The sequence below is a fragment of the Myotis nattereri genome, assembly GCF_964212035.1.
Source record: "Myotis nattereri genome assembly, chromosome: 6".
In the NCBI taxonomy this organism is placed as follows: Eukaryota; Metazoa; Chordata; class Mammalia; order Chiroptera; family Vespertilionidae; genus Myotis; species Myotis nattereri.
Window position 1 is genome coordinate 15,562,187 of NC_138081.1, and position 21,066 is coordinate 15,583,252.

Genomic DNA, 21,066 nt, shown 5'->3' on the forward strand with positions numbered 1-21,066 from the left:
GAAGTTAGAAGATGATTTGAGATGAGGAGTGGCAAGTTTAAAACATCTCTCTCCTATGCCTCTCTTCATCTTGTTCCTCCTCTACTGACATGCTATATAATAAAAGGCCAATATGCAAATCGACCAAACAGTGGAACGACCGGTCACTATGATGCACACAGACCACCAGGAGGCAGACATTCAACACAGGAGCCGGGTTCACGGCTGGCAAGTGCACCGGCAGTAGCGGGAGCCTCTCTCACCTCCACGGCAGTTGGACATCTGCCGAGGGCTCCCAGATTGCGAGAGGGCACAGGCTGGGCTGAGGGCCCCCCCACCCGAGTGCACAAATTTCATGCACTAGGCCTCTAGTACATACATATTTGCTCACCCAATTCACCATTTACTAGCAGCTAAAATGACAGGACCTCCTCCACAACCCACTCCTGCCCCAGAAGCCATACCCACCTTCTGGAAGTCAGACTCTAGAGGTGACTGCCTATTGGCCCCAAGGACACTCATCATTTCTGTGGTACCTGTGGCTTCTATCACTGGGGCAGAGATGTCTTCAGTAGTCCTTCCTTCTGGAAATCTGAAGGCTTCTGCAATTACTCCTGAAAAGAAAGGAGGATAGGTAGGTGAAGGGTCAGTAAATGTCATCATAATTTATCCTTATGTAGGTATGCTATAGGAGGGCTGGATAGAACTTTAGCAAGGACAAAGTAGCAGAGAGATAAGAGAAAAATAATACCTTAATATGGTTGGTTTTATCTCTTTGCTTTCTTTCTCTACATCCTCTACCATTATTTAACTCTGACTCCATTTTTACCCTGCTCATTCACTTCCATTAAGCATGCTCATTTCCCTTATTGTCTACAAAACTCCTTTCTTGCCTGATCCTCAACAAGTAGAAGGAAAAGCCGGTTAAGCTTCCAATCAATACATCTGGATATGAGTTGTCTTTTTGCATGCAACGAAGACTTTGTGATATATAGAGTACCTTTATTAAAATAAGCTTTGTGAAAAAAGGAATCTTGATTTATGTAATATAAATCCAAGTGCTTATACAGCATGAAAGGAAATACATAACCAGCTCAACAGATATCAGGGCAAGAGAAAGGGAACAGAAGAGAGGAAGAAGAAAAAAAATGGTTTTCATCAAGAACAGAGATTCTTAAAGAGTGTGTTTTGCCCAGCCTTGATGGGAGTTAGAGGAATCTAGGGAGTCTTGAGGGAAAAGCAGCAAGACCTATTTTTAATGATGGAAAACAGACAAGAGGAGTGAAGACAGGAATGCACTGAGTGGGAGACACACAACTTAAAAAAACAAAACAATTTTTTAATATATAAAGTATATAGAAGGAAAAAGAAAAACCTGGTCTATCATTCCACAGCACCAAAAAACACTTCCTGACATAAATATTACATATTTTATATGTGTGTGTACATGTTTTGTGTATAGAATATTTTATTTTATATAAATGCATTTCATGGTCAGAATGTTTGAAACAAAAAAGATACAAAATAAAAAGTGAAAGCATCCCTCTTCCAAAAGCAACCTTTTTTGGTTAATGTTTCTGCTTCCTTACAGAATAAAATTGGCAGCTTGATGTAGTTTTGATGAGGTGACAAGATGATGTTGAGCCATAAAGGGTTGAATTATTCCTTCAGCCAAATCAGAGAGATCTGGAGTTTGACCAACTAACTTCAACATGCCTATAAAATCTGGCTGGAAGGAGAAAGGGAGTCATCTGAAAATCAGAGTCCCCAAAGCCTTTTATTGCTAACTCTAAGGTCAGTTTACCCCCATTTCCCATCCTCAATTTTTCTTCTAGGAGTTTCAGGGCCAGTGTGTCCCCCTTCTGGCCTGACACCACTATTCCAGAATGCTATTGAAATGAAGGGGTCACTGGCAGCCTTGACATGCACTCATTGTAATAGACAGTGCTTTGTATACAGAGATCCAGGACAGAAGCAAGAGGACAGACAGCTGGCTTGTGCAGTACTAAGCATCCAACAAATACAATCAATGTATAGCTTTTACCCACTTATAAATTGCTAAGTATTAATAATCAGTTAATAAAAAATAGTTACTATTACCACATTGCTTCTATTTTTTTTTTAAATCCTACCCCAGGACTGTTTTGTTTGTTTTCATTGATTCTAGAGAGAGGAAGGGAAAGGGAGAGGAAGAGAACATGTATGGGAAAGAAACATTGATTGGTTACGCGCCCCAACAGGGAATCAGCCCACAACCCTTCGGTGCACAGGACAATGCTCTAACCACCGAGTAACACCGGCCAGGGCCCCACACTGACTTTTTAAATGAACTTTTATTGCGCACTCTTTTGTGCCAGGCAACTATGCACTGTAAATACAATGGTAAAAAACAGTAAGCAATGACAGACTACTTTGGGGAGTTAGTAATCTAGTTGAGGGGAAGGGAGGCAATATGAATCAAAGAAACACATAAATGTCAAATTACAATCACATTAAGTGCTACAATGAAAATGTACATGGTCTTTTGAAAATGTTTAAGGGTTGAGGGCAAATCAGGATGGTGATTTTTTTTTTAATGTATTGGTTGATTTTAGACAGAGAAAAGCAGTGAGAAATATCAATTCGTTGCTCTACCTATCTATGCACCCACTGGTTGAGTCTTGTATGTGCCCTCACTGGGGACTAAAATCAGGACAATGCTCCAACCAACTGAGCTACCCAGCCAGGGCAGTGATTTTTTTTTTTTTAATATATTTTATTGATTTTCCACAGAGAGGAAGGGAGAGAGATAGTCAGAAACATCGATGAGAGAGAAACATCGATCAGCTGCCTCCTGCACATCTCCCACTGCGGATGTGCCCGCAACCCAGGTACATGCCCTTGACCGGAATCGAACCCGGGACCCTTCAGTCCGCAGGCCGATGCTCTATCCACTGAGCCAAACCAGCCTCGGCGATTTTTTTTTTTTTAAGGGCAAAAGATTTTCATTGTAAGTTCAACAGCTTGGCTTATCAATGAATATTGTCATTGTATGCATATTTTTCTATTTAAAATTATGTAAACATTATTGCAAAATTAAACTCCACATAGAAGAAATGTGCTCACAACCCCAAACAATTTTCATTTGTCCATTTTCTCAAAAAATTGTTAATAAATGAAAATCTTGCTCATTAGATTCTCATCCTGGTCTTGGTAGGTAAGCTTTGTTGAAGTGAGAACTAAGTTTTAGGGATGTATTTTTAAAACCCCACCTCACTTCCTTTTTATGCCATTTCCTCTCTGAACTCACCTCTACCCTTTAAAATATAAATACTTAACGTCCCCATTGGATGTCTGTATACTGTAACTCCAACCCCCACTCCAACCCTAAATACACACACACCTCTCCCCATTCTTCCTCAATCCCTGAACCTGGTAATCTGGTAAATGGGCATATGTTCCGTCATGCTTTACTACCAAAACATTAGATAACTTTTTTACTTTTTAGATTTTTTTAAAGAGATGGAGTGGCATGCGGTAAAGTGGGAATACTTAATAGAAAGGTTATTAAGAGTATTATGTGCCCTGAAGCTAGCTGTGAATAGGAGAAAGATGGCTTATAAAACAAGAGGTCTCCATTCACAAAACCAAGGGAAATTTTTAGAGAGTTATTTATACAACTTAAGTAAAAATTAAGTGTTTGACCAAATTTAAACCTAACTGCTCAATTGTTCTCACAGTTGAGAGGATCCAATAAAAACTGCTTCTGATGTTTGCAGATATTTAAAAGTTATATTCCATAAGCCACATGTTAAGATTAGGGACACTCCCTGTGTGTGCCTTTGTCTACTAAGGTAAAAATGTATTCCATATCATGATGGTACTGAAACTCTAGGACAGTGGTTCTCAACCTTCCTAATGCCGCGACCCTTTAATACAGTTCCTCATGTTGTGGTGACCCCCAACCATAAAATTATTTTCGTTGCTACTTCATAACTCTAATTTTGCTACTGTTATGAATCATAATGTAAATATCTGATATGCAGGATGTATTTAGGCGACCCCTGTGAAAGGGTCATTCGACCCCCAAAGGGGTCGAGACCCACAGGTTGAGAACCGCTGCTCTAGAAGCTAGTGACTGGGTTAGAGTTCTGCCCTTTCTTTCACATGGCTTCTCTGGATGGGCTTCAAAGCAGATCCCACTGACTAGAGGAAGCCAGCAACACTTCCTGCTCAGACCACAGAATCCTAAAAGCTCTCCCTCTGCTGGTTTCAAGGCAGATATGAAGAATACTGTTGCTTCAGCTGTTATAAGGAGCATTATTCTAGAAAAACTTTGAGAATGGCAGATGCCTTTAGCATAAAGCTTTAAGTTATCAAGAGAGTATAAGAGGAGTTGCTCAAAGTACTCCAGTCCCAGCTACTTGAATTAGTTCTGCCCTTCCTAAATTTTGCTTCTCTTCCCTTCCTTTCCCTTCCCTTCCCAAGTGGTCCCCTTCTGACCTGGAAAAACATTCTACCTCCCTCAGAGATGAAGTGAGGTTAGGAGTATATTCTGTCACTCTTTCTCTAAACTTACCCACCTTTCCCCAAAGGGTGGTGGAACTTACTAAGGGATCAGTGCTGAAAATCAGTAACAATTGGCATCTTAAACTTTTATTTTCTCTGAAGATAGCTGTTCATAGCTAGCCTTCTGAATCAGTCTGGTTTCCAGGCCAGAAAAGTGCATTGAATTCAGGCTTCAGCCTAAAAAAGCAGCCCTAAACAACTACTCAGGAGGCCTGACCAGTGTACACATTTGGTGCTGAGATGGAGATAATAATCTTCATCTTAAAGAAGGGGGGAGGGGGCTCCCTGTGGCATCATGAGGTGAAGTAACATGTCCCAAATCATAGCAAGGCAAATGGCTGAGGAACATTAAAGAACCTAAACTGTGCCCTTTCCACAACATGAAGAGAGGCCAAGACAACTTCGAAATAAATATTAGTCAAGGCTCTAGAAAAAGCAAATAGTCCCCCAAACTCAAAGTAGGGATTCTACAGCTCTGCACACAAGGAAATAGGGACAAAAAGAATTCTTAAGAAAAAAGATTAGCAACTTTGCATTATTTTTGAAAGTTGGGGTAGGGGAGGTTGGGGGAGAACAAGACTCTGAAGCCTCTGTTGAGAGTTTATAGACTGCTGACAACTGATGTTCGAATACCTGAGGACCAAGCTCCCTGATTCCCAAGAGCACTCTCAGCAAGAACATGAGTGTTCTTGGGGAAGCTCAGTTCCCAGAGGAGCATAGGGAGAGTCAACACAAGGTTATATAAAAAGTTTCACAAGTTTTGGAAGATGCCAAAACTAGACCACTGTCCACTATTTACTACCCATCTAGGCAGCACTGGAGCACAGACTATAATCTAACAATCTGACATAAAGAAAGCCCTAAAAAACTGGAGGGAGTATAGAAAATAGAGCAGTGGGGATTCATTGAGTTAGTTTTCCTGTGGATGTCAAATGTGTGTGGTTTCAAAACAAAAATCCAGAAAGAAACATGAGATTAACACATTTATTCCAAGTAATTAACACATTAAAAATAAAGTTAAACTTATCCAAGCCAACTCATAAATTCTTTAATCTTTTGAACAAAATGTACAACCCAAAACATCACACTATGGTGGAAATAACTTGGGAGAGGTAGAGAAAGGAATACATATGGGTTGTGGAACAGAGAATAAATCCAATCCCAGAACAAGTTTCAGATCTTCTACCTCTTCAGAACAGAAATGACTGCTACGCAATTTAACACAAAGTATTACTGCATCACAATACAATAAACAAAGGCCATTTTCTAAATAAAAGTGACCCCAAAAGCATATCTGCTTCAGGCACTAAGCTATGAATAAGCCTTACCGATTTGTCGTCTTCCAAAAGTGAGCCTGCTAGATTTTCTTCCATGTTTACTGAGGCCATTTCCAAACAGATTTGTGAGTTAGTAAGACCATTTCAAGCAAAAGCAACAGAATGAGGAGAGTATGGGGGTTGACATGCCACAAGGAAGTAAACAGTAAACAAACTTAAGGCAGGCCCATCCAAATGGAAGCCTAATAGAGGAACAATCTTTCCTTCATCAGTTTTCCATTTCTGTAGGCTTTCTTGTGTTTCTCCCAAAGACCCATCAAGCTGCCCAGAAAATTGGGTGGGGATACAACACAGCAATTGGAGAAGTCAGTTCTTCCTCCTCCCCCACATTTCAGAAATGGCAGAGTCAAAGGCAAAAATATAATCAAAGCACACTATGTGGTAAGCCAGATAGACATTTGATTTTAATGACAAAGTAGGAGAAAATAAATTGGCAAAAAATTTTAACAGAAAATACTTTTTTACAGATATGTATAGAAATTATGATTGCTTTGTCTGATATCTTAAGGAGAAAGGGAAAGAAGGAAAGGAGGTAAATATTTTTTTCTTCCATGAACATTTAGATGCTGACTGCACATCATGGTGTAGGTTCCAGATGAGATAGCCAAATAGTCCTGGATCATTTGGGCACTGGATTTCTAGAAGTCAATTTGATTCATCCACAAGCAGCTCTGGATATTTACTAGTTGTGAACACTGGATTCTGTGTTGTTCTGGATGGCATCAACTGCAGCTTCTCGTGCAAGTATTTCCTGAGTGACAATATTGCCTCCAACTACCTGATCCCTTGTAGAGGACTGGGAAGCCAAAGATTTTACCAAATTCAAAGGGTTTTCATTATCTTCATCTACATGAGGAACTGCTACCCCTGTGATGGATGCATTCACTATTTCTGGCTGTAGTGGTACCATGTCTAAGGAACTACACTCAGAAGGGTCACCTGGCATAGAGAGATGAGAACATAACTTCTCTTTCTGAACTCCAGATGTCCGTGCGACAAAGTCAACAAGGTCTGGAAGGCAAGGAGATGGCCCAAGGCCTGCGGGGTTTGTTTCTGATTCCAAACAGAGTGAACCTTGTTTCTCTAATTGAGAAGTTCCTTCTACTTCCTCAGGCATCATTCCTCCTGCTAACAGGTCAAGGGCCTGATGTGTCCCCTCTAGACTCCCCAAGCCAAAGTCAACATTTTCTATAGGATGTCCAGTTTTCAAAATGTTGGGAGTGATCCTCCCACTTCTGGGATTAGATGAGGTTTGTTCACCCTCTGCTTCAAAGTTAAGCACCGGGTTTTGGGGAGAATCTAATGGAAACTCAGAAAAGGATTGGATTGGTTCAATGTCAGTGAGAAGTGGGGCATTACATCCTATAGTTGACAAAGTATTTTCTTCATACAATTTCTGAGACAGGGCAGTTGGGGATCTATGTGCTGGGTCTCCTTGAGTATTGCAGAAATCAACACCCAAATCCCCAAGGTTCCCGAGGGCAGCAAGCTTTTCTACTTTCAAGTCTGTAACTTCTAAGTCTTCTAAGGCCTTGCTCTCTACTGTCACTGTTAATTGTGGGTGAATATCTCGTAGCTCCAGGGCATCTGCTTCTGGTTTCTCCTGGCTCTCCCCAGTCTCTGGCTTCTTGTTCTCATCCCAACCAGCCAGTTCACAAATCAATTCACCCTGAAAATCTTTCGATCTTTCTCTCTTGAATTTGAGACTTCTGTACCTTGAAGCTCTAGAAGCTGATTCTGGAGTTGAATTTTCTAGGTACTCACTACCAGTTGAAACTCCTTGCTCCTGTGCACAATCTGTTATATATGTATCTGATCTGGCTGGGGACTGAAGAAGCAATTCTGGAGTAGAAATTTTCACAGTTGTGTCTTGTGGGTTCTGGAGTAAAGACCTAGCTTTCGGTGGAAATGAGTCTATTTTTGCCTTTGTGGAAGAGAGAGTCTGTGCACTCAATTCAATCACTACTTTACTTTGAGTTTCACTTCCTATCATCAATTTCTTGGAGTGTTCCATCTTTTTGTCAGTCATTTGCAATTTGTGCTGTTCTATTTTCCCCTCCCACATGTATCTGTTCCTATGATTCAAATTAGAATCCTCTATATTATTGGGTCCAACACTGATGCCTATTCCCTTTTCTACCATCCTCTCAGAGAGCTTTGCTCCCCTTTCTTTTAGTTCAGTGTTTGCCTCTATCTGACTTTCTCCACAGTCCTTAGATTGGTGAAGCTTTTGGCTTTCCTCATCCATGTTACCAGATTTCATAAGATGGGTTTCTACCAATTTCTGAGATTCCATGATTTTACAGTGTTTATCTGACAGCCTAGGGGATGGCTCTACACCTGGTGGCCCTGGCTCTCCCAGGTCAACCTCAATTTTTCCCTCTGGAGCTATATCCCTATTAGTGACACCCTGGAAGGAGCTAGAAGTCCACAAAGCCAAAGTGTCTGTCTTTGGGGTAATAGTTTCATAAGGCTTGCTTTGACACAACCTTGTCAGAGGCTGTAGGAAACCAAAGCTGCTGCCTCTGCTTTTTGAGCCTACAACGGACCATTTCCCTAGGGACACCGGAGTTTTTGCAATGGGTTTTTTAGGGTTTCCAAATGAAGGAGCAGAAACCAAACTTCTATCTCGAGGCAACTCCTCTTGGGATGCACTGCTGTTCAAAGTAGAAGTGGAAAAGGTGTCTGAACTTTCGGCTTTAGAAAAGTTGTTATTTTCCCCATTGGCCAATGGACCACCACTCAGCTTAGTCTCAGGGCCCCCCTTTCCACCACTACTGTAGAATATGTCATACAGGTCCTTAGCATTGGCTGTGGCTAAGCATGAATTTCGCTTTTCCAATTTTTTGGCTTGTTCACTGAACACACTTGAGAGGGGAGGTGGTGGACGCACTAACACAGAGAATAGGGTCTGGTCCCGGTCACTCTCACTCACCCCAGGAGCTGTCTCATCTGAAGGAATGGCAGTTGGCTGTGCTGAGACCATGATGGCTGCCGGCAACACTGGATTCAAAATGTTAGGACCCAGCAAGCCAGGGCTGAGAGTGTGAGATACAGTTGGGTTTGATTTTACTGGAGCCAAAACAGACTTTGCTTGAGCAGAAGGAGCAGTTGCAGCTGGATGAGGTATAACTGGGGGTGGTGGGGGTGGGGGTGGAGGAGGTGGTGGTGGAGGTGGAAGCATTTGTTCAGGTATATGGGATGGCTCATTCTTTTCAGCCAGCATCATTTTTTCCTCTGGAGACCCTTTTAGAATCACTTCTTCCCCTCCAAATGCTTTGGAGATGATATCAGGAGGCAAGAGGAGATCAGATGAAGATTCTTTAACCACTGGCAGAGGTTTAGCAGTGGTTCCAGAGGACTTGATGGATAGAAAGGTGTTAAGAGGAGCTGGCTTGCTGACTGTGGCTAACCCTGACTTACGGAGAACTGTGGATGGAATAGGCAGGTTGGGTCGGATCTTAGTCTGGGTTGAAGTTGTCACAACAGGCATCCAAGGGCTAGTATGTGCAACAACAGTTTTCCCAGATAGCTTGATTTTGATGGGCTTTGCCTTCCCAGCTTCAGTTTTGCCATCCTCTTTGTCCTTACTGCTTTCCACGGTCTCTTCCTTGGGCATACTTTGGGCCACTGAACTTTTTTCCTCCTCTTTTTCTGGCTTCTTCCAGCTGAATTTTCCAAAAGAGGAAGATGCTGGTGATTCTTTCTTTACTTCTTCTTTTAATTGTAGTTTAATGCTACCCTTCCTCTTGTTTTCAGCCTTTCCAGGGGAGTTACTGTCCTCAGAGAGTTGGTCCTCTAATTCCTCAAAGACCTTGTCATCTTCCTTTACATCTTTCATGATCTTTGCCTTTTTTTCTTTTTTCTCTTCCTTTAGTTTCTCAGTGAGTTTGCGCTTTAGCTCACTCTGACGTCGGCGTTCTGTCTCTAGGACCACAGCCAAGCCAGCTTGGTGGTCCAGATTCCGTCGCTCCTCATATAATGGGTTTTCAACCACATATTTCTGGGAAGAGAAAAGATAAAGGCTCAACAACTGGTCTAAATACTATAAGAGAGAAAATCTTGACCCCACTAATCCCTAGACATCATCTTCCTCAAGGATATAGATGGTTCTATCAGGTCAGCATCTCTCATTAGAATTGAGAATTTCCTAGTGATCATATGGAATTTGAAGTGTTAATGATTTTTTTCTGGCTCTCAACTTGTTTGACAAAGGCAAAAGGATTACTGCAGAAAGTGGGAAACTCCACAGGCAATTACAGAAACCAACCTTATATTTCTCATTGTGTTGGTGACCCTTCACATGTTGCTCTCCAGAAATTGAATCCCCCAAAAATTCCTCACAGAGCTGGCAATAATATCCAGTGATGGGAATCAGAAACTCAGAGCCTGGAGGAAGTGGAAGAAAGTCAAGAAACTAAGTTATTTCCACCCAGGATGACAGCAACCAAGGGAAATCCCACTTCCCCTTTACAGTAAAATGTTAATATACAGAGGACCTTACCCACTTTGAGTAAGTAGCAGTATTTAGATGAATTTCAATGGCACAGTCTTTCCAACTTAAAGCTTGAACTCAGGATCTATGCCTTCTACCTCTTGGTATATACCTAATTGGTATATTCAGGAGTTTCCTGTGCCAGACACATTTCTATTGCCAATTCTTCTCAAACTCCAACCAGCACTAAGTATTTTAGGAGATTGAAAAACTATACTCCCAAACAGTTAGCCTAGTACCATCTGTATGAGGATCTGTCATATTGGTATTAATTACTCAGAAATCATCAACCTCCTTCAGATCTAAAGGATGTAGCAGCATTGACTACTTATGAAGGAATGAAATCGAGAAATTTAAAGATAAAGAAACTTTCTATTTCTCATTTTACTCCCTTACCAATGACCATTCAAAAATATAACTTAGCTGAAAAGGCAGTTAAATTATTGCACCTTATTGTTCTTTTTCATCTGGATTCCAAATAAGTAAGATTTTAGTGCATAATCCAGTGACAAAGTAAATTATATTTTTAAGTCGTCTACATGTTTAATATCAGTTTGATTTTTGGCCATTTGGATAGGGAGCATTCTTGTCTAACATAGTTCTATATTTCTTCATGACTTAGTAGACTGCTTTACACGCATAAGGCATTCTTACAGTTTTATCAAAAGTATTTATGTCTCACCCTATGCTGCTTCCTAACACTTTAGTTCAGGGATACCTCCTTGGCTGAATATAAGGAAATCACAAAAATGGTAGAGAGGAAACATACCTTTTGCAGGAACAGTTATCTTGTCAGTGCGCTTTACAGCATCTTGCTTGGCCTCATTCTGGGTCTTTGAAGCCCAAGGTCTGTTGTAGGGATCCAATGTCTATTTGCAAGAGGCAGAGGTGCTCACACAACAGCACTAAAAACTCAATGACCCGCTTTTCTTTTTCTTTCTCCCCACACACCAGGGGGGACCAGACGTCCCCAGCTACCCACCCCCACCCGCTCTGCCAACTGTTTAAATGGAAATCACCTGTGGAAAAGGTAAACAAATGTTAGAGCAAGTACCAGCAATGGATAAAATGAAACAAATAATCAGGTACTCAAGGAATCAAAAGAGACTGAAGCCTCACTTACACTTGTCATGGTGTTTAGTTACAGGCAGGTCCCCTAGACTGAGCTCTGGGGATGGTGTCTCCTTTGCTGGTATCTCTTGGCTCTTCATATTGGGGCTCCTGCCCATATGAGAATGTTTCATTTGCCAGCTTTGTAATGCAGATGGGGGTATAGAAGTTTGAGGGGAAGATGGGTGAGAATAGAAATAACAGAGGACAGAGTACCTACCTGTGCGTGCTTCTTATTGTGCATATGGGTGAAGAAGTCAAACATGGTCCCACAGATGGTGTTGCAGTCCTTGCACCAGTGATTGCCAGCATCATAATACTCATAGGCAGCAATGGGCTGATCAAATTGCTTAGTAGTTGGCTGGAGGCTCTCTGCAGGCTTGGGGCTCTTAGTACAAGAATTCTCATTGTTTACCTTTGATTCCTACAGGGGAAAAAAACCCTGCACTTAGAAGGAATTCAAGGTAGTCTAGATCTGTCTTCTCTCAGAAAAGAGGTCGACTATCACAATTATAGAAATAGGCCTGTATGATCATATTTCCAGTACCTAAAGCTCCATAAACTGGGGTAAAGTCCACAAGAAGTCTGTAAGGCTCAAACATAACTAATTAGACTCCATAATGCTATCTCCTCATGGAGAATAAATCACAATGGCAATATATTTACTTATATATCCTACATCATCTAGAAGAATACTCAAGATTATTGGAATGCTGGCTGCCTCTTGGAAGGGGAAGTAGAGAAAACGAATAGGTAAGAATCTTTTTATTGTATACCCGTTGGTAAATGTTGAAAGTGTTACCTATGCAATTAAATATAACAGTTAAATTTAAAAATCATAATGACCACTATGCAGGGAAGAAAACCCAAATGGAAAAGGTAACTGACAGGTTACGCAAATGCAGAGAATAGATGACAGTCAACTCACTTATCACAGATGCTTACTGGTATGGAACACTGGAGAGAGCAGGGCTGATGTTGTACACAAAGCAGATAGTAGTCTATATGTGGGATGACAACAGAATCTGGGTAAAATATCTTTTTAAAAAATATATATTTTTATTTATTTCAGAGAAGAAGGGAGAGGGAGAGAGATAGAAACATCAATGATGAGACAGAATCACTAAATGGCTGTCTCCTGCACATCCCCAACTGGGGATTGAGCCCACAAACCAGGCATGTGACCTTGACTGGAATTTAACCCAGGACCCTTCAGTCTGTAGGCCAACGCTCTATCTGCTGAGACAAACCTGCTAGGGCTGGGTAAAATAGTTCTAACCACCTAAAATACCACTATTGGTATTATATACCACCAATTTAACATCTCTCAGTTAACATGAATCCTCTTTTAAAATATATCACTCCCAAACATTAAGTTATCAATAATAAATATTTTAGTATAAATTCATTTGTCAGTAAGCTGAGAACAAGACACTTAGGAAATAAGAATTTTGGTTAATGTTGGGGAGTAAAAGAAAAAAGATAATTTTGGAGCCTGGCCAGCGTGGTTCAGTAGTTGAGTGTCGACCTATGAACCAGGAGGTCGTGGTACAATTCCCAGTGAGAGCATACGCCTGGGTTGCAGGCTCAATCCCCAGTGTGGGTCATGCAGGAGGCAGCCAATCAGTGAGTGATTCTCTCTCATCACTGATGTTTGTATCTTTCTCTCCCTCTTCCTTCTCTGAAATCTATAAAAAAAAATATATATATATACATATATACACATATATACATATATATGTGTATATATATGTGTGTGTGTGTGTGTATATATATATATATATATATATTTTTTTTTTTTTTTTAAGATAATTTTGGAACACAGAATGGGTTAAGTATACATGCAGTTCCATAGTGGACAAGATCAGGGAACTCGTCACCTATAATACTGACTGGTGGGAAAAGGACAGGATTGAGAAACGAAAGCAATTAGCACGCCAAAGATAATCTTTCCCTACTAGAGTATTATTTGAGAGTCACTAGAGAAATCACACCCAGCAGGTAAGGGTTGGGCATTTGCATACATTGCTGGTGAGTATTAACTGGCACCATCTTTCTGGAAGATAATCTAGAAATATATATTACATACCTCAAATTCTTTATACTCTTTGACCCAGCAATTTTACTCCTTGACATTTATTTTATTTTTAAAAAATATATATTTTTATTGATTTCAGAGAGGAAGGAAGAGGGAGAGAGAGCTAGAAACATCCATGATGAGAGAGAATCATGGATCAGCTGCCTCCTGCAAGTCCCCCACTGGGGATCGAGCCCACAACCCAGGCATGTGCCCTTGACTAGAAATAAACCTGGGACCTTTCAGTTAGCAGGCCGATGCTCTATCCACTAAGCCAAACCGATTAGGGCAGTAGTCGGCAAACTGCGGCTCGCGAGCCACATGCAGCTCTTTGGCCCCTTGAGTGTGGCTCTTCCTAAGCCTTAGGAGTACCCTAATTAAGTTAATAACAATGTACCTACCTATATAGTTTAAGTTTAAAAAATTTGGCTCTCAAAAGAAATTTCAATCATTGTACTGTTGACATTTGGCTCTGTTGACTAATGAGTTTGCCGATCACTGGACTAGGGCAAAGAAGTGTATTTATTGACATGAAAAGGTGTTCATTATTTACTGAGAAAAGTTTGTAACAAAATACATTTGAATAATCAATAGATATGTGAATAGGCATAGAATATCAAATGTTACTTTATCCAAAAAACTTTCCCTAACTACTCTATATCCCTTTCCTGTTTTCCTTTTTTTAGGCACTTGTCATTACTTAACCTGAACTTGTTTATTTATTGTCTATCTGCTCCTATTTCATGAGAATAAAGAACAAGAACTTTGTCTATACAGTTCCCTGCTATACTTCCCATATCTAGAATAGTGCCTGGCACTTTCTTAGAGATCAGTAAGTATTTGTGAAATTAATGAACAGAAGAAGAGTATTTGGAATAATACACAACAAGGTATTAATAATAGTGGTCTAGGTGAATAAAATTATGGAAATATGTGTTTATTTTTATGAAATGAATAGAAAATCGAAAACCAAATATGCATTTTAAAGAGAGGCAAAGAAAGAAGAAATACCAAAAACAGGTAGTAAAGAGGTTACAGATATAATGTTCCTTACTGCTGAAATGAAAATTGAATTGCAACATATGCCTGTTAGCTTCAGAGAACATGAAGACTCAAAGATGATAGATTATCATGAGGTTGGTGAATACACAGAACCACAAACAATGTATAACTCAACTACAAAGGGCCAGAACATTTAAGCTCTTCTCCCATTAAAAGCTCTGAACTTAATGACCCTGGTATAAAAGAGTATACATAGTCTTACCTGGTTGAGTAAGAGAACTCTCCCAGGAAGATACAGAATAATTAGGTTTTGGTGAATATAGTATACAGAATATCCTCTTCTCTATACCCCAAACATGAACTTAGCATCTATATATACTAGACATAATGGATGCCATGGGAAACACAAAGATAAATAAGTTATACTCTTGTATTCTCAGGAAGTTCTCATTTACTAGAAGAGACAGGCATGAGAATAGACATACTGTAGATCATGTTTTAAATATGATAGGATGTAATACATCTTACAAAGAAACAAAGTAATATATTATAGAAGTATTAAAGAAGGGCTGACTAAATCTGGGTAGAACTCAGGAATCCTTCATGGAGAAAGCAGTATTCAAGTTGGACTTTAGTGAATGAGTGAGGTTGGGAGAAAGATTACACTAGACTAAGAGGATTATTAATGCAAAATTAGAGGGGCAAATAGCATATTGAACATCTAGAAAAGAGCAAGCATTTTGAGGTAGTAGGAGTATAAGATGTAATTTTTATTGAGCACTACTCATTTACTATGTGCCAGGCACTGAGCTACATATTGGGGACTATACTGAAGAATAAGACAGATATAGTCCCTATCCCTTGCACCTTAAAATCTAATTGGGGAAACACATGCAATTATATAATTATAACTGTCATAAATGCAAAGACAGCCCAGCCAGCATGGCTCAGTGTCAACCTATGAACCAGGAGGTCACGGTTCAATTCCCAGTCAGGGCACATGCCCAGGTTGCAGCTTGATCCCCAGTGGGGGATGTGCAGGAGGCAGCTGATCAATGATTCTCTCATCATTTATGTTTCTATCTTTCTCTCTCCCTCTTCCTTCCTCTGAAATCAATAAAAATATATTTTAAAAATGCTAAGGCAAAAAATTGGAATTATTGTGAGTCTATATCAGGCAATTTTAACAGTTTGGGAAATCAAGGAAGGGAGTTGGAATTTATTTAAGCTGCAACCTGAAATGATGAATATGAATTAGTTAGAAGGGATAAGGAAAGAGTGGGGTTTGCATGATAATCATAGGGAAGAGAAGATGTAAAGACATTTCATGTAATGACAAATTTTCGGAATGAAAAGGCTAGTAATGAAATTATAGTGAGCCAGGGAGAAAAGATGCATAAATGAGGGTGAAGAGGTAGGTAGGGAGTACCGTAATCACTGGCTGTATCTGGAGAAAGAAAAAGGAGTGTAGCAGTACAAGCAAGAATTGAAGGTGGCCGTAGCTGGTTTGGCTCAGTGGATAGAACGTCAGCCTGTGAACTGAAGGGTCTCAGGTTTGATTCTGGTCAAAGGCACATACCCAGGTTGCGGGCTTGATCCCCAGTAGGGGACATGCAGGAGGCAGCCGACCGATGATTCTCTTTCATCATTGATGTTTCTATCTCTCTCTCCCTCTTCCTTCCTCTCTGAAATCAATAAAAATATATTTTAAAAAGAAAAAAGAATTGAAGGTGCTTGAACTTGGATGGCAATGGAGATAGTGAAATGGATGGAATTAACATTTACTTTGGAGGGAGAGCAGGTAGAATTTGGTATAAAGCAGCAAGGGAGAGGAAAGCACTCAGAATGCCTTTCAGGTCGTTGTCATGAAAACTGTTGGACGGTAGTGCCACTCATTGAGTTGGGTAACACCAGAGGGAGAAAAAGTTAGAGAGGTTCAGTACAATCAGTAGTGTAGTTTAGGATATGTTGACGTGTCTGAGACATTTAAGTAGAAATCAATGATGAGTAGTCTCTTGGACTCTTAGATTTGGACCTCAAAAGAATCATTATAAAATTAGATGTCAGCATGGTGTTTCAGCGTACAACTGGATAAAATGACCTAAGGAGAAAGCAGAATTTTGGAGAGAAGAACTAAACTAGTTAAAGATCAGGTACAAGAGAATAGGCAGTAAAGGAGACTAATCAGCAGCAGCCAGCATACCTGGAAGGAAAGAAGTGTGATAGCAGGCAAGGAAAGAAGCATTTCTGAGAGTCAGTGATTCCTCTATCAAATACAGCAAACCCTCCATTTTGCAGACCTCAATATAATGGACTTCAGATTTAATGGACAAAATTTCTGGTCTGTATGTTATATGTGAAAATTAACACCTTGTTAATTTTAAAATGCCTTTAACCAAGATTTACTTATAATTAAATTAACAGGTTATTTTTGTTGTTGTTAATTCAATGTTTTTATTTGTTTCTTTGTTTTTGTTAATCCTCACCAGAGGATATTTTTTCCATTGCTTTTCAGAGAGAGTAGAAGGGAGGGAGGGAAAGAGGGACAAAGAGCAATAGAGAGAAACATTAATGTGAGAGACACATCGCCTGGTTGCCTCCCACACACACCCCAACTAGGGGATGGGGAGTGAACCCGCAACCCAGGCACATGCCCTTCACTGGGAATTGAACCCAAGACCCTTTGGTGCATGAGCCGACACTCTAACCACTGAGATCACCAGCCAGGGCTAATTCACTGTTATTTTTAACAAATTTTAGTGAATAGGCCATATGTTGGAAAAAACACTGTAGTTAATTTTGCTGACATAAATAAATATTACATAGATACAACTAATGTCTACATATTTAAATCCAAGAGTCATCACTCATAAACAGTGTTCAGTGAATGATTATCACTTGATCACAGGTTGTGCATTGAGTGGGAGGTAACTGGTTCTGTTGTCATGTAATAGGACTTTCTGCAACAGTTTTAACATGTTCAGGCCAATGATATTCTGATACACGTTAAGCCATGCCCCAGCTATGTGCATTTGTTTACTCGTGGTGACTGGTGAATGCACGCATTTATTAGACCTATTCAGTATAAATTTATTTATTTTTATTTTTTTCCTTGTCACACCACCGATTGAAGCAAAGCAACACAACACACTGCCGCTTCACCCAAAAGCGGTATTTTTCCTTTGCCCTTTCTTGACGGCTCAGTGGGTCATCAGTAAGAGGCCCAACGAGTGCTTTTAAAAGGGGCTAAATTTAAAATTATAGTAATACATATAAAAAACTTTTATGTGAAATTAAACATTTCATACACACTTAATTTTTTTTAAAATAAAATCTTTATTGTTCAGATTATTACAGTTGTTCCTCTTTTTTCCCCCCATAGCTCCCCTCCACCCGGTTCCCACCCCACCCTCTGCCCTTACCCCCCCCCGCCGCCACTGTCCTCATCCATAGGTGTACAATTTTTGTCCAGTCTCTTTCTGCACCCCCCACACCCCTTTGCCCCAAGAATTGTCAGTCCACTCCCTTTCTATGCCCCTGATTCTATTATATTCACCAGTTTATTCTGTACATCAGATTTTTTTATTCACTTTTTAGGTTCACTTGTTGATAGATATGTATTTGTTGTTCATAATTTTTATCTTTACCTTTTTCTTCTCCTTCCTCTTCTTAAAGAATATCTTTCAGCATTTCATATAATACTGGTTTGGTGGTGATGAACTCCTTTAGCTTTTCCTTATCTGTGAAGCTCTTTATCTAACCTTCAATTCTGAATGATAGCTTTGCTGGGTAAAGTAATCTTGGTTGTAGGTTTTTGCTGTTCATCACTTTGAATATTTCTTGCCACTCCCTTCTGGCCTGCAAAGTTTCTGTTGAGAAATCAGCTGACAATCGTTTGGGTACTCCCTTGTAGGTAACTAACCGTTTTTCTCTTGCTGCTTTTAAGATTCTCTCTTTGTCTTTTGCTCTTGGCATTTTAATTATGATGTGTCTTGGTGTGGTCCTTTTTGGATTCCTTTTGTTTGGGGTTCTCTGCACTTCTTGGACTTGTAAGTCTATTTCTTTCACCAGGTGGGGGAAGTTTTCTGTCATTATTTCTTCAAATAGGTTTTCAATATCTTGCTCTCTCTCTTCATCTGGCACCCCCATAATTTGGATGTTGGTAGGCTTGAAGTTGTCCCAGAGGCTCTTTACACTATCTTCATATTTTTGAATTCTTTTTTCTTTTTGCTTTTCCAGATGGGTATTTTTTGCTTCTTCGTATTTCAAATCTTTGACTTGATTCTTGTTATCCTCTAGTCTGCTGTTGGATCTCTGTATGATATTCTTTATTTCAGTCAGTGTATGCTTAATTTCTAGTTCGTCCTTTTTCATATCCTTGTGGGTCTCACTAGATTTATCAAGGGTCTCACTAAATTTATTGGAGGTTTCTAGAAAATTCTTGAAAAACTTTATAACCGTGGTTTTGAACTCTATATCCAGTAGTTTGCTTTCCTCCATTTCTGTTATTTGTGACCTGTTTTTTTGTCTCCACATTTTGGCTGCTTCCCTGTGTTGACATAGTGGCTTTCTGTGCTAGGTGTCCTATAGGGCCCAGTGGCTCAGCCTCCCCAATTACCTGAGTTGGACACTCTTGGTGCACCCCCTTGTGGGCTTTGTGTGCAGTCTTGTTGTAGTTAAGCCTTGATTGTTTTAGGTATCACTGGGAGCAGGAGCTATGGAGAGATCTGCAGATTCCTCTTCTTTGTTTGGGGTTTGGAGGTGCCTAGATGAGGCCCAGCTGTGAAGCAATGCAAGCTGCTGGGGGGCCTTGGGCCTTCTTTTGGAAGTTCTGGGTCTCTCTGACCCAGCTGCAGTTTGTTAGGTAATTTTAGATTGCAAAGGGCCAGGCCATTCATATGCAAAAGCCTCTGCGCACAGCTTGGGTGGGGTGGGTCTCAGGGAATCAACAGGGCGGAGCAAACAGCTATGGCTGATCCTCATCCCTACCCTAAGAGGCCCCAGGTCTCAGTGTCCCGCGATAATCACTGCAAGCACCTCTGAGAGAAAGCTGCCCTCAAGTTTCGCCTAACGCCAGACAGTCCAGTTTCTCCCCATATGAGTCTGGGTCCCCAGATACTCGCTGGGAACTACAGTTCAGAGCAGTCGGGAGCTTGTGACTCCCTCCTGATTGAAAAATACAACCGTGTCCTCAGTTGCCAGCCCTTTCCGCATGCACCTCCGTACCTCTGCACTTTACTTCTACACCTCCTCTGAGTCTGAGTGTGTTTTTCTCTTTCCTTCAAGTTGTAGAATTTCCACTCAGCCAGCCTTCCTGTAGTTCTGGATGATGTCCGTTATGTTTTTTAGTTGTATTTTTGAAGTGGTTGTGCGAGGCAGCAATTTCAGGTGTTTACCTATGCCACCATCTTGGTTTCTCCTCATACACACTTAAGTTTAATTACACAACTATGTCTACGTAAGTAAAAACTGATTAACTAATTTGTCAACATTTTAACATGCATTTTGAAAACCTACTTTATTATATAACAGACTCTTGGCTTTAAAAGATACCCCCTTGCCCAAATTAGCCCATTACATCAAGGTTTTACTGTACTGATTTGAGAACTGAAATGTACAACCTTGTTGCAAAATATGAACCCACAAAATGATATATATATTATGGTAAGATCAGAAGCTAAAACTGGAGTAAATGCTAGAACAAGAACATGGAGGGCCCTGACTACTAAGGGTTTGGGATTCTACCTTGTCAGCAATGGGGAACTGCTAAAATTCTGGAGAGTATCTGATCGATCAATGCTTTACAAAACTCTAACAAGAGTAAGAACAGGTTGGAAAGGGAAGCTAAGAAAACGGTTAATTAGAAAGCTTCTTTAGGAGGCCATGAAAATTAAAAAAAATAGAAATGAAAAAGTTGAGTTTTTACCTTGCTTTTCGAAGAGGAGTTTGAGTACGTTGATACTTTTTCTGGGCTCTTAGATTTTTCTGTTTTCCCAGGCTTCTCGGTAGACTCTTTATAGTCATTTGAAGACTTCTGGGATTTGTCCAAAATGTTAATTCCCAAGATCTGAGCCACTTTGTCCAGTTCAGACTGCTTCTTTTCGGCCTCTTCTGCCTCTTGTCGAAGTTCTGCAATATCCTTCATAATGTTATCCTGAAGCCGACTCACTTCCACCAGGAGAGGGTCTTTGTGGCCATCTTTCTCCCTTCGTTTCTTGCGCAGCATTTCCCCTGAGTAGTCAAATGTCAACAGAAAGAAACACGAAGAAAGTAAGTTAAGACATTATTTTTCAGTCATAAGTAGTAAACTCTCAAGACTTTATGGTCACGACATTTTCTCCCATAAAACTTTTAAAAAGCAAGTGAAACTCTCCTTCCACATGGGCTGGTTGAAGTGAAGTTTCTATGGAGGTAAAGGAAGAGTGATTACTAGTACATTATCTTTCTTTCTTTTTTTTTTTAATATATTTTATTGATTTTTTACAGAGAGGAAGGGAGAGGGATAGAGAGTTAGAACA

The 21,066-nt window shown here is 40.2% G+C and overlaps 1 protein-coding gene across 2 annotated transcripts in view; it reads right to left on the reverse strand.

Moving 5' to 3' along the window:
- Positions 1–447: 447 nt before the first annotated feature.
- Positions 448–21,066, reverse strand: part of ZNF318 (zinc finger protein 318) — a 34,958-nt gene continuing 14,339 nt past the window's right edge. The window contains exons 5-9 of one of the 2 annotated variants that reach the window (XM_081093929.1): positions 20,475–20,779; positions 11,690–11,893; positions 11,129–11,228; positions 10,135–10,253; positions 5,498–9,867 (exon numbers count right to left, since the gene is read on the reverse strand). In XM_081093929.1, coding sequence (XP_080950055.1) covers positions 6,547–9,867; positions 10,135–10,253; positions 11,129–11,228; positions 11,690–11,893; positions 20,475–20,779 — 4,049 coding nt within the window. In that variant the 3' untranslated portion in view covers positions 5,498–6,546. Of the gene's footprint in view, positions 594–5,497; positions 9,868–10,134; positions 10,254–11,128; positions 11,229–11,689; positions 11,894–20,474; positions 20,780–21,066 lie in introns of those variants that run through there. The other variant, XM_081093930.1, reaches the window with a different exon arrangement.